The sequence below is a fragment of the Leucoraja erinacea genome, chromosome 26, assembly GCF_028641065.1.
Source record: "Leucoraja erinacea ecotype New England chromosome 26, Leri_hhj_1, whole genome shotgun sequence".
Lineage (NCBI taxonomy): Eukaryota > Metazoa > Chordata > Chondrichthyes > Rajiformes > Rajidae > Leucoraja > Leucoraja erinaceus.
Genome location: NC_073402.1, coordinates 7,361,971 through 7,380,682, shown reverse-complemented (window position 1 = coordinate 7,380,682; position 18,712 = coordinate 7,361,971). Strand labels below are relative to the sequence as shown.

The 18,712-nt window shown below is 41.3% G+C and overlaps 1 protein-coding gene across 5 annotated transcripts in view; it reads left to right on the top strand.

Annotated features, from left to right (window-relative positions):
* The window catches only part of inpp5b (inositol polyphosphate-5-phosphatase B), a 135,423-nt gene that overhangs the window by 109,212 nt on the left and 7,499 nt on the right, over positions 1-18,712 (top strand). For all 5 annotated transcript variants that reach the window (XM_055656076.1, XM_055656072.1, XM_055656073.1 and 2 more), the window contains 7 exons: positions 2,150-2,285; positions 5,184-5,294; positions 6,454-6,619; positions 9,469-9,704; positions 13,645-13,761; positions 13,878-13,962; positions 16,876-17,003. In XM_055656076.1, coding sequence (XP_055512051.1) covers positions 2,150-2,285; positions 5,184-5,294; positions 6,454-6,619; positions 9,469-9,704; positions 13,645-13,761; positions 13,878-13,962; positions 16,876-17,003 — 979 coding nt within the window. The remainder of the gene's footprint in view (positions 1-2,149; positions 2,286-5,183; positions 5,295-6,453; positions 6,620-9,468; positions 9,705-13,644; positions 13,762-13,877; positions 13,963-16,875; positions 17,004-18,712) is intronic.

Sequence of the window (18,712 nt, the reverse complement as noted above, 5' to 3'; positions counted from 1 at the left end):
TTTAAGAAACAGTTGGACAGGTACATGGATAGGACAGGTTTGGAGGCTTATGGACTAAGCGCTGGCAAGTGGGACTAGGGCAGAGGGGACATTGTTGGCCGGTGTGGGCGAGTTGGGCCGAAGGGCCTGTTTCCACACTGTATTTACTCTATGACTCTATAAGATAGCTGAATAGATAGAGAATTGGCTTCAAGGAAGGAAGCAGAGTGTTTTTCAGACTGGAGACCTGTGACTAGTGGTGTGCCTCAGGGTTGGGTGCTGGGCCAATTGCTGTTTGTCATCTCTATCAGAGATATAGATAAGAATGTAGGGAACACAAGAGCACCCAGAGGAAACTCATGGTCACAGGGAGAATGTACAAACTCCACATAGACATCACTGGAGATCAGGATCGATCCCAGATCAATGATGCTGTGAGACAGCAGCTCCACCAGCTGCTACACTGTGCTACTCAGTGTGGCTGCATGTAAGGAACAGGCTCATCTACGTGGTTCCAGTGTTCTTGTAATGGCTTGCATGCAATTTCTGAAGTCTCATTTGAGGAATTCATGGCATAATTCTTTCCTCTTTTATTTTCCTATCTTTATTTTAATCTGCCATAAAGATTTGCTTCTATTGTGCCCCTTCTCCACCAAAAAGCTTCCTTGAATATCTAGCACCTTCAGCAGTTTTATTTATTATTTTATGCACGGTTTAATTTGAAATGTGAAACTGGTGATTGAACTGCTTAACTTGCCATCTCTGTCTTGTGTTATCTCATTGTGTGGTATTTGTTGGGAGGCATCACACTCAGCATTTGGTGTGCCAGTTTTGTATACCACTGCTTCTAAATACACATCCATTAACTAGCATTTCTGGCACAGTACTTATTGTCTCCTTCGTTAGTTTCTGGATGATACCTCAAATAGTTGATGAATTTACTTAAAACAAAGGATTTGCTGATGAAGAAGCTTATATGACTGGACAATATTGTTCATGTTGCTTTCTTTCAAACGGGTTTCCTCTCATACCTTCTACACTAAAATGTTGTTGCAGCAAAGAAAGTAGTTAATCACATTGACCTCGTGCATTAAGGGGTAACAGCTTGGAAGCAGCTATTGTTCATTAATATTTTAAAGGTCAAAGTTTTTTCCCCTCAAAATGCGTTGACTTTTAATAGGGTACAGTTCCACGAGAGAATCCTGATTGATTGCATCCGGCAGTGTCAATTAAACTGTGTATTTGCACATCTTGTGATACTCTACAGATGAAACATCATAACAGATATCAACCAGAGAGGGGAGGCCAGGGGTGACAGCAGATGCAAGGTTAAACTGTGCGGAATAGATTAAAGAAAGGGGAGGGGAGATGGGAGGGAGTGAGACAAGTGGATAGTTAAACAGAGACAAACAAATGTACAGAGAACACTCTGGGTAGACTTGATAGTGAATATAACTTTATGCCGGTGATTAGGACAGAATAATCTGTCTTGTTTTTGAGTTGCAAATTTGGCTGAGATCCAAAGGAATATCATTTTATTTCCTGATGCAACTTTTACTTGACTTGGATAGTGAAATGTATGCAGAAGTGTGTATGAAACAACTACTATAAGCCCCGCCCCCCCCTCCCCATCCTCTTTTGTCCCCTCTTCTCTGGGCCCCACCTGAATGCGTGCTCATTTCTCCCTTTCTACTTCCCCTTCCATCTATATTCCTTCCTCTGGCTTCACAATTTATGCCTGTTCTATTGTTATCTTATCACCCTTTTTGGCTTTTCATCTCTGGCCTTTGTCCAACCATCTGCCATTCAAAAATAAAACCTCAACTGTATCCACCTATCACTTGTCAGACTTTGTCCGACCCCCCACCTTTCTTCCAGATTTCTCACCCCCACCACAATCTGTATTAATAAAGCCGAAACGTCATCTATCCATGTGTAGGAAGGAACTGCAGATGCTGGTTTAAACCAAAGAGAGACACAAAATGCTGGCGTAACTCAGTGGGACAGGCAACGTCTATTGAGAGAAATAATGGGTGACGTTTCGGGTTGAGGCCCTTCACTTATTCACATTCTCCAGACTTGATGCCTGGAGAATACTATGATTCTTTCTTTTACCGTAAGGTTAGCAGCGTTCATGAACGTTTTTGAAGAAGTGTTTTTTATTTCTCAGTGAGAAGTGCCGAGTCCCTGCGTGGTGTGATCGAATCCTTTGGAAGGGCAATCACGTCAAACAGTTGGATTATCGCAGTCACATGGCTTTGAGAATTAGCGACCATAAACCTGTCAGCGCGCTGTTTCAAGTTGGGGTACGTAATCATCTTTTCATATTCACCATATTTTACCCATTGTCTTGATCCTTTGTAGTAAAAAGGAATTGTCGGCAAACACACCATGTTTAGCTAGAACATTTCATAAAACCATGATGTATTGTAAAATCAGACCATTTGGCAAATAGTTTATCTTGATCATAATCATAATCATCATAATCATACTTTATTTGCGAAGTATGTTTTGCAACATACGAGGAATTTGATTTGTCATGCAGTCATACCAATAAAAAGCAAGAAAACACACAAAATACATTTTAACATGAACATCCACCACAGTGATTCCTCCACATTCCTCACTGTGATGGAAGGCGAAAAAAAGTTCAATCTCTTCCCTTCTTTGTTCTCCCGCGGTCAGGGGCCTCGAGCCTTCCATTGACGGGGCGATCTTGGCTCCCCTAGCTGGCGCCGTTTGGGCCCTCATGTCGGGGCGATAAAGCTCCTGGGGGGGGGGGGGGGGGGAATTTTCAGCTCCCCTCCGCCGGGCGATCGGATCCCGGGTCGGGGCTGGTCGAAACCTCTGCGTCGTTGGCAGCTCCCGACATCGGTCTCTACCTGAGACTGCGAGTTCCCGAATGGTGAAATCCGCAGGCCGCGGTTGGAGTGTTGATCCTATGCAAGGGATCGGTTCCGATGTTAAGTCCACGCCCCGCGGTGGGGCTCAAAGTCAGTCCCGAGCAAGGCCTCCAGCTCCATGATGTTAGGCCGCAGAGTGACCGGAGATACGATCCGGAAAACAATTGCATCTACGGCAAAGTAAGAGGTTGAAAAAGTTCTCGCCAACCACCCCCCACATAAAACAAACCAGAGAACATTAACACATGCTTTTAATACACACTAAAAATAACAAGAAGAGACGAAGACAGACTGTTGGCGAGACTGCCATCGTGGCGCCACCCTTGTGGATCAAGCAAACACTCAAAGCAGCCGGAATTTAACAAGGATAAATGGTCTTGTAGCCATTGACACTGATGAGAATGGTACAACCATCTAGGGTAAGATGGTGGGACCTGACAGTTCAAATCTAATTGAATAAAGCTAGACACAGTGACATTTGATGCTGCATTATATTTGATGTTAAATGAAACAAAAAATACAGCCTGACCTCCTGCGTAAACATCACTTTCTTATCTGCTTCCATCACTTCTCCGGACGGCTCGTTCTCGGGATCCACCACTCTTTCCCATTACAATATGCACAGATATATTTATTGAGCGAGTTTAAACTCATTCATGAACCATATGGCACAATGGGCTAAGAGTTCGGCTGGCGACCGGAAGGTAGCCGGTTCAAATCCCACTTGGAGTGCATACTGTCGTTGTGTCCTTGGGCAAGACACTTCACCCACCTTTGCCTGTAATGGAATGATACGGCGGCAGGCGCGGGCACACCGCGACGCCCTGTGTCTCCCTTTCAAGGGAGATGCTAAAAAAAATGCATTTCGTTGTCTCTGTACTGTACACTGACAATGACAATAAATTGAATCATTTTTTTTTTTTTTTTCATTGAGCGAGTTTAAACTCATTCATGAACCATATGACCATAAGAATTATGGGCAGAAATAGGCTTGCTGACTTTTCAAGCCCCACCATTTAAATATGTTAATGGCTAATCTGAATGTGGCCTCAAGTCACATTCCAGAATATCCATAGTAATCCTTCACCTTTCATATTAAAAACCTATTGACCCATTGCCTTAAAAATACTGAAGTACTTTGCTTCAACCTCTCTTTGAGGAAGTTCCAAAGTCTCACGATCTTTGAGAAAACAAATTGACTGTATCTGTGTCCTAAATAGCAACCTTTTATTTATCAGTGATCCCAAGTTCTAGTTTCTCCCATCTTCTTTGCATCTATCTTGCCCCCTCAGGATACTGCATCTTAAAAACAAGCCCTGCCTCGGTCTTTCAAGCTCCTTTACCTGCAAACCGAACCAGTTCATCCATTCTATCGAGAGGCAGTCAGTCTGGTCCAGGTACCAGTGGGATGAATCTTTGCCAAAATGCTTCCACTGCACTTAAGCTCTTTATTAAGCAGAGACCAATATTGTGTAGAATATTCCAGATGAGGTCTCACCGCTTTACGAGATAACAGCATAAACCCTCCCTCATTTTATATTAATTTCCCACAGCAATAAATGCCAACATTATATTAGGTCTCCTAATTACTAGTATCTAGTTTACAGAACACCATGCATTAAGAATCCAAAACCGTGAGCATCTCAGAGCTCTAATACGAGCCCTTTCTGTAGTGTGTAACTTTTTCCTTACATATTTGTGGTTTGGATTATTACTTTGTCATGAATAAGCAGAAAAAATCTTTAAGAAGCTACAGGTCAGACTGTGATCTAGGGACATTCGTGTTTTGCATCAAGGAGAGTAGGACTTGATAGATGTAATCTCAATGGTTGGAAATGCAACTCCTATTCTACTTGGCCTACAAAGAGTACTGCCCAGCATTTTGTTGCTGAGCTCTGGGTACATCAGTATCCCAGTTGCACTGGAGCCTTATTTGAATATATTATTGGTGAGGAGCCTCTTGAAGTCAGGATTTTTGCATAGATCGATTGCTGCCAATGATCCAGCAGTGTCTGTCGGTGCAGATGGCTGGAGCTGATTTTAAGTTGTTTAAAACCCCCTCCATATGCACATGCACATGCACCAAGCCTAACCCCCTCCTTGTGAAACCACCATTTCAGAAGGATCATCTTTCACAATGAGCATTGTTTTTCTATCCACAGGTGTATTTTCAGAAATATCTTATGCTTTTCAATTGCCAAATCTAAATCTGTTATTTCCTCCTGAGATAAAAAAAATGTTGGCTGTTTAAAGGGAAAGTTGGTGCCGATAAGTTCTTAAGTACAGTCCATATTTTTACAGATAAAGGTGATCAATCAAGATTTGTACAAGAAGACCTATGAAAATATTGTTCGTACATTAGATAGAATGGAGAATGATTCTATTCCTTCAGTGTCACTGTCCAAGATCGAGGTAAGATACTCTGTTGGTATTTGGGTCTGCAGCTTTCAGTTTTGTGTTATTGTTAGCTCAGTTCAGTTTGAATGATATGTTGCTACAACCACTTCACTTCATTAACGGTTCTCTCGTTAGGTGATACTATTGATTTCTTGGAGAAATATGCATTCTGACCACCTACTGATCTTTAATTATACCCAAACAGTATTCTACCAGGTTGCTGTAACACTCTCTAGTCAATGTAAAGCCAAAAGTAAAATTTAAATTGTTGATCCATGACTTAGAATGAATGTCCAATTATACAGGTACTTTTCATTTAGATGCTGCAGTAAAAATTAAACATTACTTATCACCCATTCAATTAAAGTAAACTGGAGACTGCTGTGTGTTAATTTGTCACTTTGTGCCCAGTATATAATCAGATGATGTTTCATAATGCTTCCATAGTTTTTATTGCAAATTCTACTTTGAATCTCCAGATGTTCCGGAAGTTTGGGTAATACCTCTTGACAAATGTATTGGCAATTACATCTGCATCCTCTCATTTATTTTCCCCAGAGACAGCGATGTAACAATCAAACTGTGGTGTGAAATCTTAAGAGAGTATTTGAAATGACCCTACATTAATTGGTCCATGAAGTGCATAATAAAACTTCTGAATATGGAAGACTAGTTTTAATTGCTGCACAGGCTCATGCACAAGTCTTCTGTAGGATTCTCGACCATGCTCTATATAATTTTTACAGCATTAGTAGGGAATTGTTTACAAAACCTTCAAATCATTAATCCTATATCCAGCCCTCCTCCTCCACCCCACCCGGCCCCATCTCGATGTTAGCAATTGCCCATTACACTGTAACCATGAGGACAACAGCACTTGTTTAAATACCTAGTGTGTATGAACTCAGCTGCACTCAACCAGTGAACCATTCAAAGTACTTCTGCTGATGTCAGATTCCTGACGAAGAGGACAGAAAAACATCAGTCTTGGTTTATGATCCTACAATTGCCATTTGGTTACTGTTCCAAGCAGTCATGAGTGTGCATATCTCTTGCACTGATAGGTCCATCAATCATGAGTTGTTAACATGTCAATTTAACCCTTTAGGACAGTTGTATTGTTTTGGTGAGTTATTTTGCAAGACTGTTCTTTTATTGACACGTTTTTTTCCAGTTTTATTTTGAGAATGTAAAGTTCATGCAGCTCCATGTTCAAACGCTTATCATTGCCAACACTGGGCTTGTGCCCTGTCAGTTTGAATTCATCACCAAACTGAATGAGCCTTCTTACTGCAAGCCATGGTTTAGTGCCACACCTAACAAGGGGATTTTAATTGAAGGTATGTTTTATTTTGTTCCTAAGTATAAATGTGTCTCTTTTTAACATTGCATTCTGTTACAGGATTGATTTTATGTAATTCCTTAATCAAAATTAAATGATCAAAATTTAAAAGTTGTGTATTCAAGGTGTGAGGTACCATCCATGATGAAAGTGCTCATGTTTAGGGACCCAACACAAAGTGAATCCACCGCAGTTCCCAACATGTCCTTGGTGTCTGAAGATAGAGTGGATACTAAACTTTAATTCACATTTGGAATCAGTGGTACGGGGTGGTAATGGAAATGGAAATATCATGAAGTTCGTCTGAGCTCAGGGGGACCCCATTCGATCTTGATTACGGATGCTGCCTGTGCGGAGTTTGCACGTTCTCCCTGTGACCATATGGGTTTCATCTGGGTGCTCCAGTTTCTTCCCTACATTCCAAAGATGTGCAGGTTTATACAGCTGATTGGCTTCTATAAATTGCCCCTAGTGTGTAGGATGCGAAAGTGGGATAATAGAATTAGTGAGATATGGTCGGCATGGACTTGGTGAGCCGAAAGGCCTGTTTCCATGCTGTATGATGAATTATCACTAAACTAAACTAACCTGCACTGGAATAACTTGATGATGACACAAGGAACTTCAGTGCTTGAGGATCTCAACGGGTCAGGCAGCAACTGTGGAGGAAAAAGAGAGGCGGTGTTTCGGTTCGGGACTCTACTTCAGACCCAACATCCTAAGAAGTGTCGCTACCTGAAACATCATCTATCCATTCCCCCCACAGATGTTGTCTGACCCACTGAGTTTCTCAAGCACTTTGTGCAACTTGATAACCCTGGATTCCTCAAGTATAAAAATATCCTCCATTCTCAGTACAATATAGAATATTCCTCCTTTTTATTTTATATAATTACATTAATATTTCCTGAATCACGAAATAAAAATTAAATTATTTGACCATCGTTTTGATGATGATACCGTACGTTATGAAAGCTGGATTTAGATACTTACTTTACTCATTGTCATAGAGTCATACAGCACGGAAACAGACCCTTCAGACCAACTTGCCCATGCCAACCAAGATGCTCCATCTACCCTAATCCCATCTGCCTGTGTTTGGCCCATACTCTAAACCTTTCCTATTCATGTACCTGTTGAGATTGTCTTTTAAATCTTGTTACATAACCGGCCTCAACCACCTCCTCCGGCAACTCGTTCCATATACCCACCATCCACTGTGTGAAAAAGCTGCCCCTTGGGTTCCAATTAAATCTTTCCCCTCACCCCTTAAACATATGTACTCAGGTTCTTGATTCCCCTGATCTGGGTAAAATACCCTGGATTCACCCTATCAATTCCTCTCATGATCTTATACACCTCTATAAGGTCACCCCTCCGCCTCCTGCCCTCCAAAGAATAAATTCCAAGCCTGCCACAACCTCTCTCCGTAGCTCAGGCCCTCATGTCCTGGCAAAATCCTCGTAAATCTGCTCTGCGCTCTTTCGAGCTTAATTACATCCTTCCTATGGAAGAATAACCAAAACTGAGTACTCCAAGTGTAACCTGACCAATGTCTTGTACTACTGTAACATAACTTTACACAATTTGAAGATAATGGTTTAAGTGAGGTTACATTGGCAGCTAAACCACTGACATTACCAGGGTTGAGATGTGATTGGGCCATACATTCACAGAGTTCTATCCCTCTCTATTCAAAAATCTAGAGAGCCTGGGTTTAGTAATTTAGCTGTGTTAAGGCAGTACATCGCCCAGACACTGGTATATTTCACAGATCCACACAAAGTAAACTTACCATCCCCAGATTAATTTTATTTGTGAAAAGGAATAAAAGTAGCCTAACATGTAATATCAGGGGCATTGCTTCCAGCCAAGTACACACTTGTACTTGGCTGGAAGCAATGATCTGTACAAACACATAACATTGTCACTAATTAGAGACAGACAAATTTGTTTAACGTTGGCCAAATACCAAATCTGCTTCAGGGTTAATGTTTTAAATTAATCTATTTTCACAAGGATATTTTCACATTCCACAGTGGAGCAGTGAAATTGACACACAATTAACTGCACATGCTGGAATCTTGAACAAAACAAACAAGTGCTGGAGTAACTCAGCAGGTCAGGCAGCATCAGTGGAGGGAATAGACAGGTTGGGTCCCTTCCTCACACTGACGAAATGAAGAATCCGGACCTAAAACATCACCTTTCTATTCCCTTCACAGATGCTGCCCAACCTGAGTTTTGATTGATTGATTGATACTTCATTGTCACATGTACTTGGTACAGTGAAATTCTTTGTTTTACAGTTCTCCTTTGTTCTCAACGCCCCTTCCCCACAGCAGGTTCCCCTTTGTTCTCAGCGGCACGTTCATCATTGACATGCGCGGCCTGTCCTCGACTGACTGCCAGCACTCACACGGGAGACAGCTCACTGGCCCTCCTCACTCACCGACAGCCATCCTCGGTCATCGACAGCCCTCCGCGCTTGACCAATGTCCATTGTTTGTGGCAGCTGAGGGCCGAGCCCAGTCTAGATCGGCTGTGCCGAGGGTCGGTCCCGAGTAACTCCAGCTTTTAGCGTCTACCCTCCTGCACTTAGTTTTTTTTCCCATACTCTACGCTAATTATACATGAAAACCATGTGCCTGGTTCAAATAGAAACATTGTGGTTTTCATTTACTGACCCTGAATCACAGGAGAATGTTGACATGTGCACCTACAGAAGGTCTGGAGATAAACAAAAAAGTGCGTGCCTGTTTTAAGACTCTGAAAATAACCTTTGCATTGATCAGATTGCTTGTTCGGTGGTGTGTATGAACAAACATGAGTTTGTTTTCTCTTTAGGAGATAGGATAGAAATCGAGTTGGAAGTGTATGTGAATAAAACCACTGCTCTTTCATTAAATATGGGAACGGACCAGATTGAAGATATTTTAGTCTTGCATCTAATACGTGGAAAAGATTATTTTCTGGCGATTTCGGGGAATTACCTCCCAAGTTGCTTTGGATCTTCACTGCACACGCTTTGCTGCCTGAGGGAACCAATTCGCGACGTCCCACCCAAAAGGATACAAGAGTTGGTGAGTAGATTCGTCTAAAATAATCTCAAATTGCTGCAACTGGAAATGTGCGGAACAGCTGATAATTCAGAAATTCAGAAAACATTCAGAAATTGCATGTAAAATGTTATACGTTTGTCCTTCCATTCCACTTTTAACATTAGTCTTGACCTCTTTTTTAAATCTTTTTCTATAGATATACAGAAACGTATTATTTATTTTATGTAAAACACTTTGGTTTCAACGTGAGTTGATGTAAAACGTGCTATATAAATAAAACTTACTTACTTACTTTAGCGATACACCATGGAAACAGGCCCTTCGGCCCACAGAGTCCACACTGACCATCAATCACCCGTTCATGCTAGTTATTTTATCCCTCGTTCTCATCCATCCTCTGCACATTGATCAGTTAACCTACAAAACCATGCGTCTTTGGGATATGGGAGAAAATCGTAACACCCGTAGGAAACCCACCAGGTCATAGGAAGAACATGCAGACTCCACACAGACAGCATGTGAGCTTAGGCTCGAACTGGGTCTTTGGTGCTGTGAGGCAGCAGCTACACCACCTGTGCCACTGTGCCGCTGCGATACAGAGTAATATCACTCCAGGATCTGCTCACGTTGAGTCTGAAGAAGGGTCCCGAACCAAAACGTCACCAAAAATGCTCCAGGGATGCTGCCTGACCTGCTGAGTTGCTCCAGCACTTTGTGATCACATAAACTTGCCTAACACTTCTGTGCAATATTAAGGAAACACTAATGAATCAGAATACAATTGCTCTTGTTAAAGCAAGCTGAGGGGCCATATAACCTACTCTAACGTCTGTCTGGTCTTCAATTCTTGAATGCTATTTTATTTTCCAATGTGAAGAGTGTTCAGTTGTCATGTGTTCTGGGAACAAAACAATGACATTCTTGCTTGCTGTAGCTTTTACAGGCTTCTCAATGTTATGTTCTTTGAAATTAATTAGCACATTGGATAAAATTGCGTAAGTGATACAGTCACATTTGATCTTGGTTTATTGGTTATGAAAATACTGGATCTGTATCCTTTATGCTTAAAATTTGTCACGAGAGCTGGTATTCTATAATGGAACTTACATAAATTCAAGAAACATGTAAATTCTGCATAACTGATCCACAAGATCATAAGAAAGTGTAGAATCAGAGAATTGAAATTTAATTATTTCAAAGAAAATAGAAAGATTTGAAAACAGAAGAGCAATTTATTTTCAGATGTTTATTTTGACGGCAGAGGTTGATGTTAATGCAGGTCGAAGCTCTATAGTCTTGAGACCGGACCGTATAAATTATCCCAAGAACCCTCTAAAACTGCATGCCTAACCCCCTGGGCTCGCCGGTTCACTCTGCACATCCCAAACGTGGCCATCGCAGTGAACTACAGCTGCAAGTATCAACAGGCTTTCACTTCCCAAATCTTGCGACATATTTCTGAGAATCATGTCAGAAGTACAGCGATGAGGCCAATCGATCCCAGAATTAACTGCAACTTCTGGGCTGCTGTGATTTTGTAAAGGAGACTGTTTTCTGAAAAGCTTTTGGTGATCAGTTCCTGCGCTTGCACCTATGAGAACTTTACAAAGCTCACCCCCACCTCCATTCTGCTCTGTTGCTACAAACAAGGTGACTATTGGACATTGACTTTGATTAGCTCCTTTCATGACTCCAGCAATTCCCAAAGCACTTACACTCAATAAAGTACTTTATAAAGTGTATCGATGTTTGATGGGCCTTAAAAATAGCTGTCAAGATGTGCAATTTTGGATCAAAACCTTTCCAAATAACTAAACTGCTTCATCTTGAGTAGATTTGGTCAATTCATGGGACCTTTATAAGGGAATTGGGAATCTAATTGCAAAGTATATTAGAGGATATAGAGTTAAGAGATTAGTGCACGTGCTCCAGCACAGATGTAATCAGGAGTACTTGCTATCGGTTTACGTTGCAGGTAACTTCACACTTGGGCTTTGGGTGATTCTACATCATTAAATGAAAGATGATCCTAAAATTATCTCTTGCTTTGTAAACATTTATTCATTAATTTGAATATGAATTGGTTGAGTCTGGTTCATTTCCTATACTAATATTTGTTTTGAAGTCTACAAGTGTTTGAAGGAGGACACAAAAAGCTGGAGTAACTCAGCGGGTCAGGCAGCATCTCTGGAGAAAAGGAATAGTTGACGTTTTGGGTCGAGACCCTTCTCGAAACGTCACCTATGTTTTTGTTTTCCTCCTGCAACGCTGCCTTACCTGCAGAGTTACTCCAGCTTTTTGTGTCTGTCTTCAGTTTAAACCAGCATCTGCAGTTCCTCCCTACACAAGTGCCTGAAGGTGTTGGGAACTTGACTTTTAATGCGTTTACTCGCATGCATTGTTTATTTTGCACAGCTCTCAGGGTCAAGGAAACTTCACAATCTACCATTGTTAACATTGAAAGAACATTTACAAAAGCATCTTCAATGACAAAACACAGAGCACTCAAGTAAACCGCTTTGCCTATAAACTGTCGATCGATGCCTAGTATTGTGCACCACAATTTTACCATCAATTCCGATGGTACAGGTGTAAATTTCTTGCATTATGAAACAAAACCTGTAATGTGTCCATTCCTTAAAATGATCTTATCTACAGAAAGGCTTGGATTTTGATGTCCAATAACTTGTTATATTATTATCTAGAGTTACACAAAACTGAGAACAATGTATGGACTATTCCCTTGCAGAAATTGACAGTACTGTCTCTAGTAGGTAAATGTGGAAATCAAAATTTTGCTATCACTAACACCCCATCATCATACACAGAGAGTGATATTGTTTGTATAATATTCAGAACACAACACAACGTAATAGGTACTCTTCAGTGTGTTTGCGGCTGATCTACGCTAGCTTCACCTCTGCCTCTTTAAATCAACACAAAATATATTCAAGGGACCCAAATTAGTTTATCAATGACAATGATTACAGGCTGCTGATTCACAGCAGGAGGCCACTTGAGGGATATGCTTTGGAAACTGACAAGCAATCTTTTCATTAATACAAGGGACCCCTCCCTGCATAATACAGGAGTTTGTGTTCCTGGGATTCCCCCCCATATAAATTCCTAAGAGGGAATTTTATGCCGTATCATGGATTTTTGGGTTGTGATTTACAAATTCAGCAAGGGGAAAATTTCTGCAACCCAAATAGTGATAGCATTAGGTTAGCAAATTAGGTTAGCAAATGGTGATAACCGGTACTTGTCCAACAATTACACAGTTGTTTACAGCGAGGGATTACTGAAAATATTTGGTTTATAAACTGGCAAGGCAATCTCTTCTCTTGATACTTATACAATGCTATTGTATCAAACAACAGTTGTTGGTAGAGCTGCTGCCTCACAGCGCCAGGTTCGATCCTGACCTCGGGTGCTGTTTGTGTAGAGTTTGCACATTCTCCGTGACCACATGGGTTCTCCCAGGATTGCACTTGTTTCATCCCAAAGGCGTGCAGGTTTGTAGATTAATTGGCCTCTCTAAATTGACTTTAGTGTGTAGGGAGTGGATGAGAAAGTGGGATAACAGAACTAATGTAAACGGGTGATTGATTTTCGGTGTGGACCTGGTGGGCCGAAGGGCCTGTTTCTATGCTGTAGCCACAAATTGGAAACAAAGTTACATGTATTTATAGTTAATTAAAAGAACAATTCTTTCTCTTCTGCCTACAACATAGTCAGAATTCCTTTGCCTGGAGATCGTTGGGCATGACTGTTGAAACACTTCCGCTTGGAACTCATGTACACTTATAAGATGGGATTCAATGGAGAGAAAAGAGTTTGTGTTATATAAAATACATTATTCATGCCATAGCTTGGGGGTACACTGTAGTTTATTTTGACATGAATGGTGCACTTTATTTCATCATTACTGGAATTACAATGCAATTTGTTTAACCTGTAGGAACGAAAGGCCAAGGAAAACAAATATGGTGACTGCTTGTCAAATGAAGTGCAACTTGACATTCCAAAAGAAATCTGGACAATGGTCAACTACCTACATCGCAATGCTGCACTCCAGGTCTCGTTGTAGTAACAATTCCAAACTATCCGTCTTGATTCATGTTCATTTCTCAGCTTGTTTTCCCATATAAATGGGGAGTGCCTTTGTTGACATGTCAAATGCTATCATTGTAGGGCGATCTTTTCCAACAACCAGGACTGAAGTCGGAATTTGAGGAGATCAGAGACTGTTTGGATACTGGAATACCAGATTTTATCCGTATCCTTTTCTAATTTGTAATGACCTTTCATGACTTATCTTCTATTGCGTTTTGATTACCTAAGAATTTGCCAGTGTTTTTCCCAGCATCAGAGCAGGGTGGAAAGGAAATCAAATGACTTCTCTTCATTAGGCACAGCAAGAGAATTTTGATTGCTGCCACCGAGTAAGAATTTGCCAGTAAAGTTGGTTTTAGCTTTCCCAAAAGCATCAGAGCAGCAGTTGTACAGGGTGGAAACACCTGGAAATCAAATTGGCAAGGACAATTCTCTTTCATTATTCCTGGGATGTCAGGACTGTCTTATGAAGAAAGACTGGATAGACTCCTCTCTAGAATTTAGAAGATTGAGAGGGGATCTTATAGAAACTTACAAAATTCTTAAGGGGTTGGACAGGCTAGATGCAGGAAGATTGTTCCCGATGTTAGGGAAGTCCAGAAAGGGGTCACCATAAAGGGGGAAATCCTTTAACTGCGCCCATTGAGGTCCAAGGGAAATGCTGCCAAAGACGGCGAGTGCTTTATCTGTTTGTAATTTTACGTAGACTTAGAAGGAGGCTAATTCATTTTGTGAGACTATGATAGTTCACAGAGCAATCCCATTTCTCTGCTAATTTTCCCAATCATTAACCCACTCCCGTCCCTCCATCCATCAACTTTCCCAGGTTTTACCACAATCTACACACTAGGGTCATTTCAGAGCCGTCGATTTACTCTCTAACTCCAACGTCTTTGGGCGATAGGAGAAAACTGGAAACCTACGCAGTCACAGGGGAAATAGAACAGTACAACACAGGAACAACTTCATCCCACAACGGATGTGTAAACTCTACATGAATATCAATGGGTGTCAGGATTGAACTCCGGTCAATATATCTGTGAGGCAGCAGCTGCACCAACTCTGGCGCTCTACCATCCCATAACATGGATCTATCTTTGTGACTATACTTATACAGTGCCCTCCATAATGTTTGGGACAAAGACCCATCATTTATTTATTTGTCGTTGTACTCCACAATTTGAGATTTGAAACAGAAAAAAATTACATGTGGTTAAAGTGCACATTGTCAGAATTTAATAAAGGCCATTTTTATACATTTTGGTTTCACCATGTAGAAATTACAGCAGTGTTTATACATAGTCCCCCCATTTCATGGGACACCATAATGTTTGGGATGCAACAATGTAATGTAAATGAAAGTAGTCATGTTTAGTATTTTGTTGCATATCCTTCGCATGCAATGACTGCTTGAAGTCTGCGATTCATGGACATCACCAGTTGCTGGGTGACTTCTCTGATGATGCTCTGCCAGGCCTGTATTGCAGCCATATTTGGCTTATGCTTGTTTTGGGGGTTAGTACCCTTCAGTTTTCTCTTCAGCATATAAAAGGCATGCTCAATTGGGTTCACATCAGGTGATTGACTTGGCCACTCAAGAATTGACCATTCTTTAGCTTTGAAAAAACTCCTTTGTTGCTTTAGCAGTATGTTGGGGATCATTGTCTTGCTGCAGAATGAACCGCCGGCCAATGAGTTTTAAGACATTTGTTTGAATTTAAGCAGATAGGATGTGTCTAAACACTTCAGAATTCAGCATGCTACTACCATCAGCAGTTGTATCATCAATGAAGATAAGTGAGCCAGTACCTTCAGCAGCCATACATGCCCAGGCCATAACACCCCCATCACCGTGTTTCATAGATGAAGAGGTATGCTTTGTATCTTGAGCAGTTCCTTCCATCCTCTGTACTTTGCTCTAGAAGTTAATCTTCATCTCATCTGTCCACAAGACCCTTTTCCAGAACTGTGGTTGCTTTTTTAAGTATTTCTTGGCAAACTGTAACCTGGCCATCCTATTTTTTCCGGCTAACCAGTGGTTTGCATCTCGCAGTGTAGCCTCTGTATTTCTGTTCATGAAGTGTTCTGCAGACAGTAGTCATTGACAAATCCACACCTGACTCCTGAAGAGTGTTTCTGATCTGTCTGACGAGTGTTTGGGGATTTTTCTTTATTTTTGAGAGAATTCTTCTGACATCAGCTGTGGAGGTCTTCCTTGGCCTGCCAGTCCCTTTGCAGTTAGTAAGCTCACCAGCGCTCTCTTTCTTCTTAATGATGTTCCAAACAGTTGATTTTGGTAAGCCTAAGGATTGGCTGATGTCTCTAACAGTTTTATTCTTGTTTCTCAGTCTCAGAATGGGTTATTTGACTTTCATTGGCACAACTTTGGTCCTCATGTTGATAAACAGCAATAAATGTTTCCAAGATGGAAAGACTGGAGGAAAGACTTGTGCTGAGAGCTGCCTGCATTAAGGAGCTCACTTGATACAATCAGATGGCAGCCATTCCCAAACATTATGGTGAAATTCATTATAAATATTCAATTTCCTGGGAATTGTCTTATGATGGATAGACTACAGTACAGATTGAGAGGGGATCTTATAGAAACTTACAAAATTCTATACAGGCTACATTAGGAAGATTGTTCCCGATGTTAGGGAATTAACATACACCTTAAGAGCAAATCCTTTACAATGAGAAGAACTTTTTTGAAGTGGTGAATCTCTGCTCATAGTGTCCCAAACATTATGGTGAAATGGGAGGACTATTATAAATACAGCTGTCATTTCTACATGATAAAACCAAAATGTATAAAAATGGCCTTGAATAAAATCTGACTGTGCATTTGTGGGTTTTTTTTCTATTACAAATCTCAAATTGTGGAGTACAAAGGCAAATAAATAAATGATGGGTCTTTGTCGCGAACATTATGGAGGGCACTGTAGATGCAGAACTGGTCCAGTGTGAATCTTTTATATAATTGTGCTTTGTTATTTTGTGGGGTTTTTTTGTAAATGGACATTATCCAAGTGTACGTATGTGAAACACCCCATCTATTTCCTTAACATATTTGCAGCTGGCAGTAACCATTCTATATGTGAAGCATTGTTGCTCTTTCTGGATGCTCTTCCTGAGCCGGTCATCACGTATAACCTATACATCAAATGTCTCGAAAGTGCCAACAGCCTGACCCAGATTGAACAGGTAAACAACACAATGCCAAAGGTGGACCTTGTGAAGCAAATCACAAAGTGCTGGAGGAACTCAGCGGGTCAGGCAGCATCAGGTGACGTTTTGGGTCAGAATTAGCCTTTAGATCCAATCACACTGAGTGGATAACGTAAATCCCATTTTCAATATATGAGCTAATTGTAGGCAATTCATAGCAGATATAGAAAACTTTCCTCATTCTGAAGAAAGGTCTTTGACCTGAAATAGTAATTCTGTTTCTTCCATCCCAGATGTTACTTGAACTTGCTGGGCTGAGCATCTCTGCGTTTTTGTTTCTATTTTGGGTTACCAGCACCTACAAGTATCTGCTTTTCATTTGCATAAGTTATCACATATCTGAATGAATATGAATTAGAGACTTAGGGAGGCCATGAAGCCCATCTTTGGGTCGATGTTGTGGAGCCGTCAGGAGTAGACCCGGCGGCAGCTGAAGTTGGGCCAGCGGTCGATGAGAGCATCAGTGGTCGAGGCCGGCGACCGTTGAGCTCGAGGATGGACGTAGGCAGTCGAGGACCCAAGCTATGCAAAGAGACACCATGTAAAGGGCGTCGATAAAGCTACAAAGTTTTCCATTTAACACAAACCATTTTTAACACAATCTATTTGTGGTCCCTCTTAATTCTTGGCGGTCCCCCCATGTTGGGTCCTCCTTTGTTCTCCCTCTTGGTGGTCCCCTACTGGGTCCTCCTTTGTTCTCGGCGCATGTCCGACTTCTGGCTCCCACGCGGGCGGTCGTCGACTACCTACGTCTCAACGATCGACCACTGGAGCTCTCATCGACCGCCGGCCCAACTTCGGCTGCCGCCGGGTCTACCCCTGACGGCTGCACAACGTCGACCCAAAGATGGGCTTCACGACCTCCCTAAGTCTCTAAGCCCCCTGCCTGCTTGACATTGTTGTGGATAAGACAGAATTTCCTGAAATGTCTATGACTGAGCCATGACTCTAGGGCTTCACGAAGATTCCTGTGCAGCTGGAAAGGAAGGGATAGATAGAATTATCATAAATCTGAATAAATGACAGCAGAAGGAACAAGGAAGTAGTTAGATTGAGATATCAAAGCAGGACTCCAACTAAAAGGCAGATAGATCCTCAAGGGTCAAAATCCCAGGATTTTTATATTCAGCTTTAGCCAATCTCACCAATGCATTTATCCTGTTGTGAGGAGGATGCAGAATCTGCTTTTCATTTGCATAAATTATCACATATCTGAATGATTGCTAAAATATATATATGCTACGTTAATGGGCAAGGTCATGGCAGATGGAATATAATGGAAACATTGAGTTCTAAAAAAAATAGAAAAGTGGAACAATTTTTAAACGGCAAGAGATTGAAAGGTTTGGCTGTCAAGAAAAACCCTTGGTCTTGTTGCACATCTTCAACTAGTCTGTGTCAGCGATGATTCTGGACTCTGTAACGCTGCTGAAATCATGGATGCTAGATGCTGAATTTCATCGGATACTTGGTTGCTTATTAAAATACTCCCTCCCCTCCTTTAAGCTGCAACAGTTCAAAATGAACATTTCCTGAAAGGTAACAGGCAGGTTAAGTAGGTAATTAAGAAGATAAACCATATTCTGGCCTGAATTGTCAGATAATTTGTGTACTGCTCCAATTAGACATGTGTTCAGTGTTATTCACAGTTCAGAGACCCAGTGAAACTGCATCTGGTATATTGT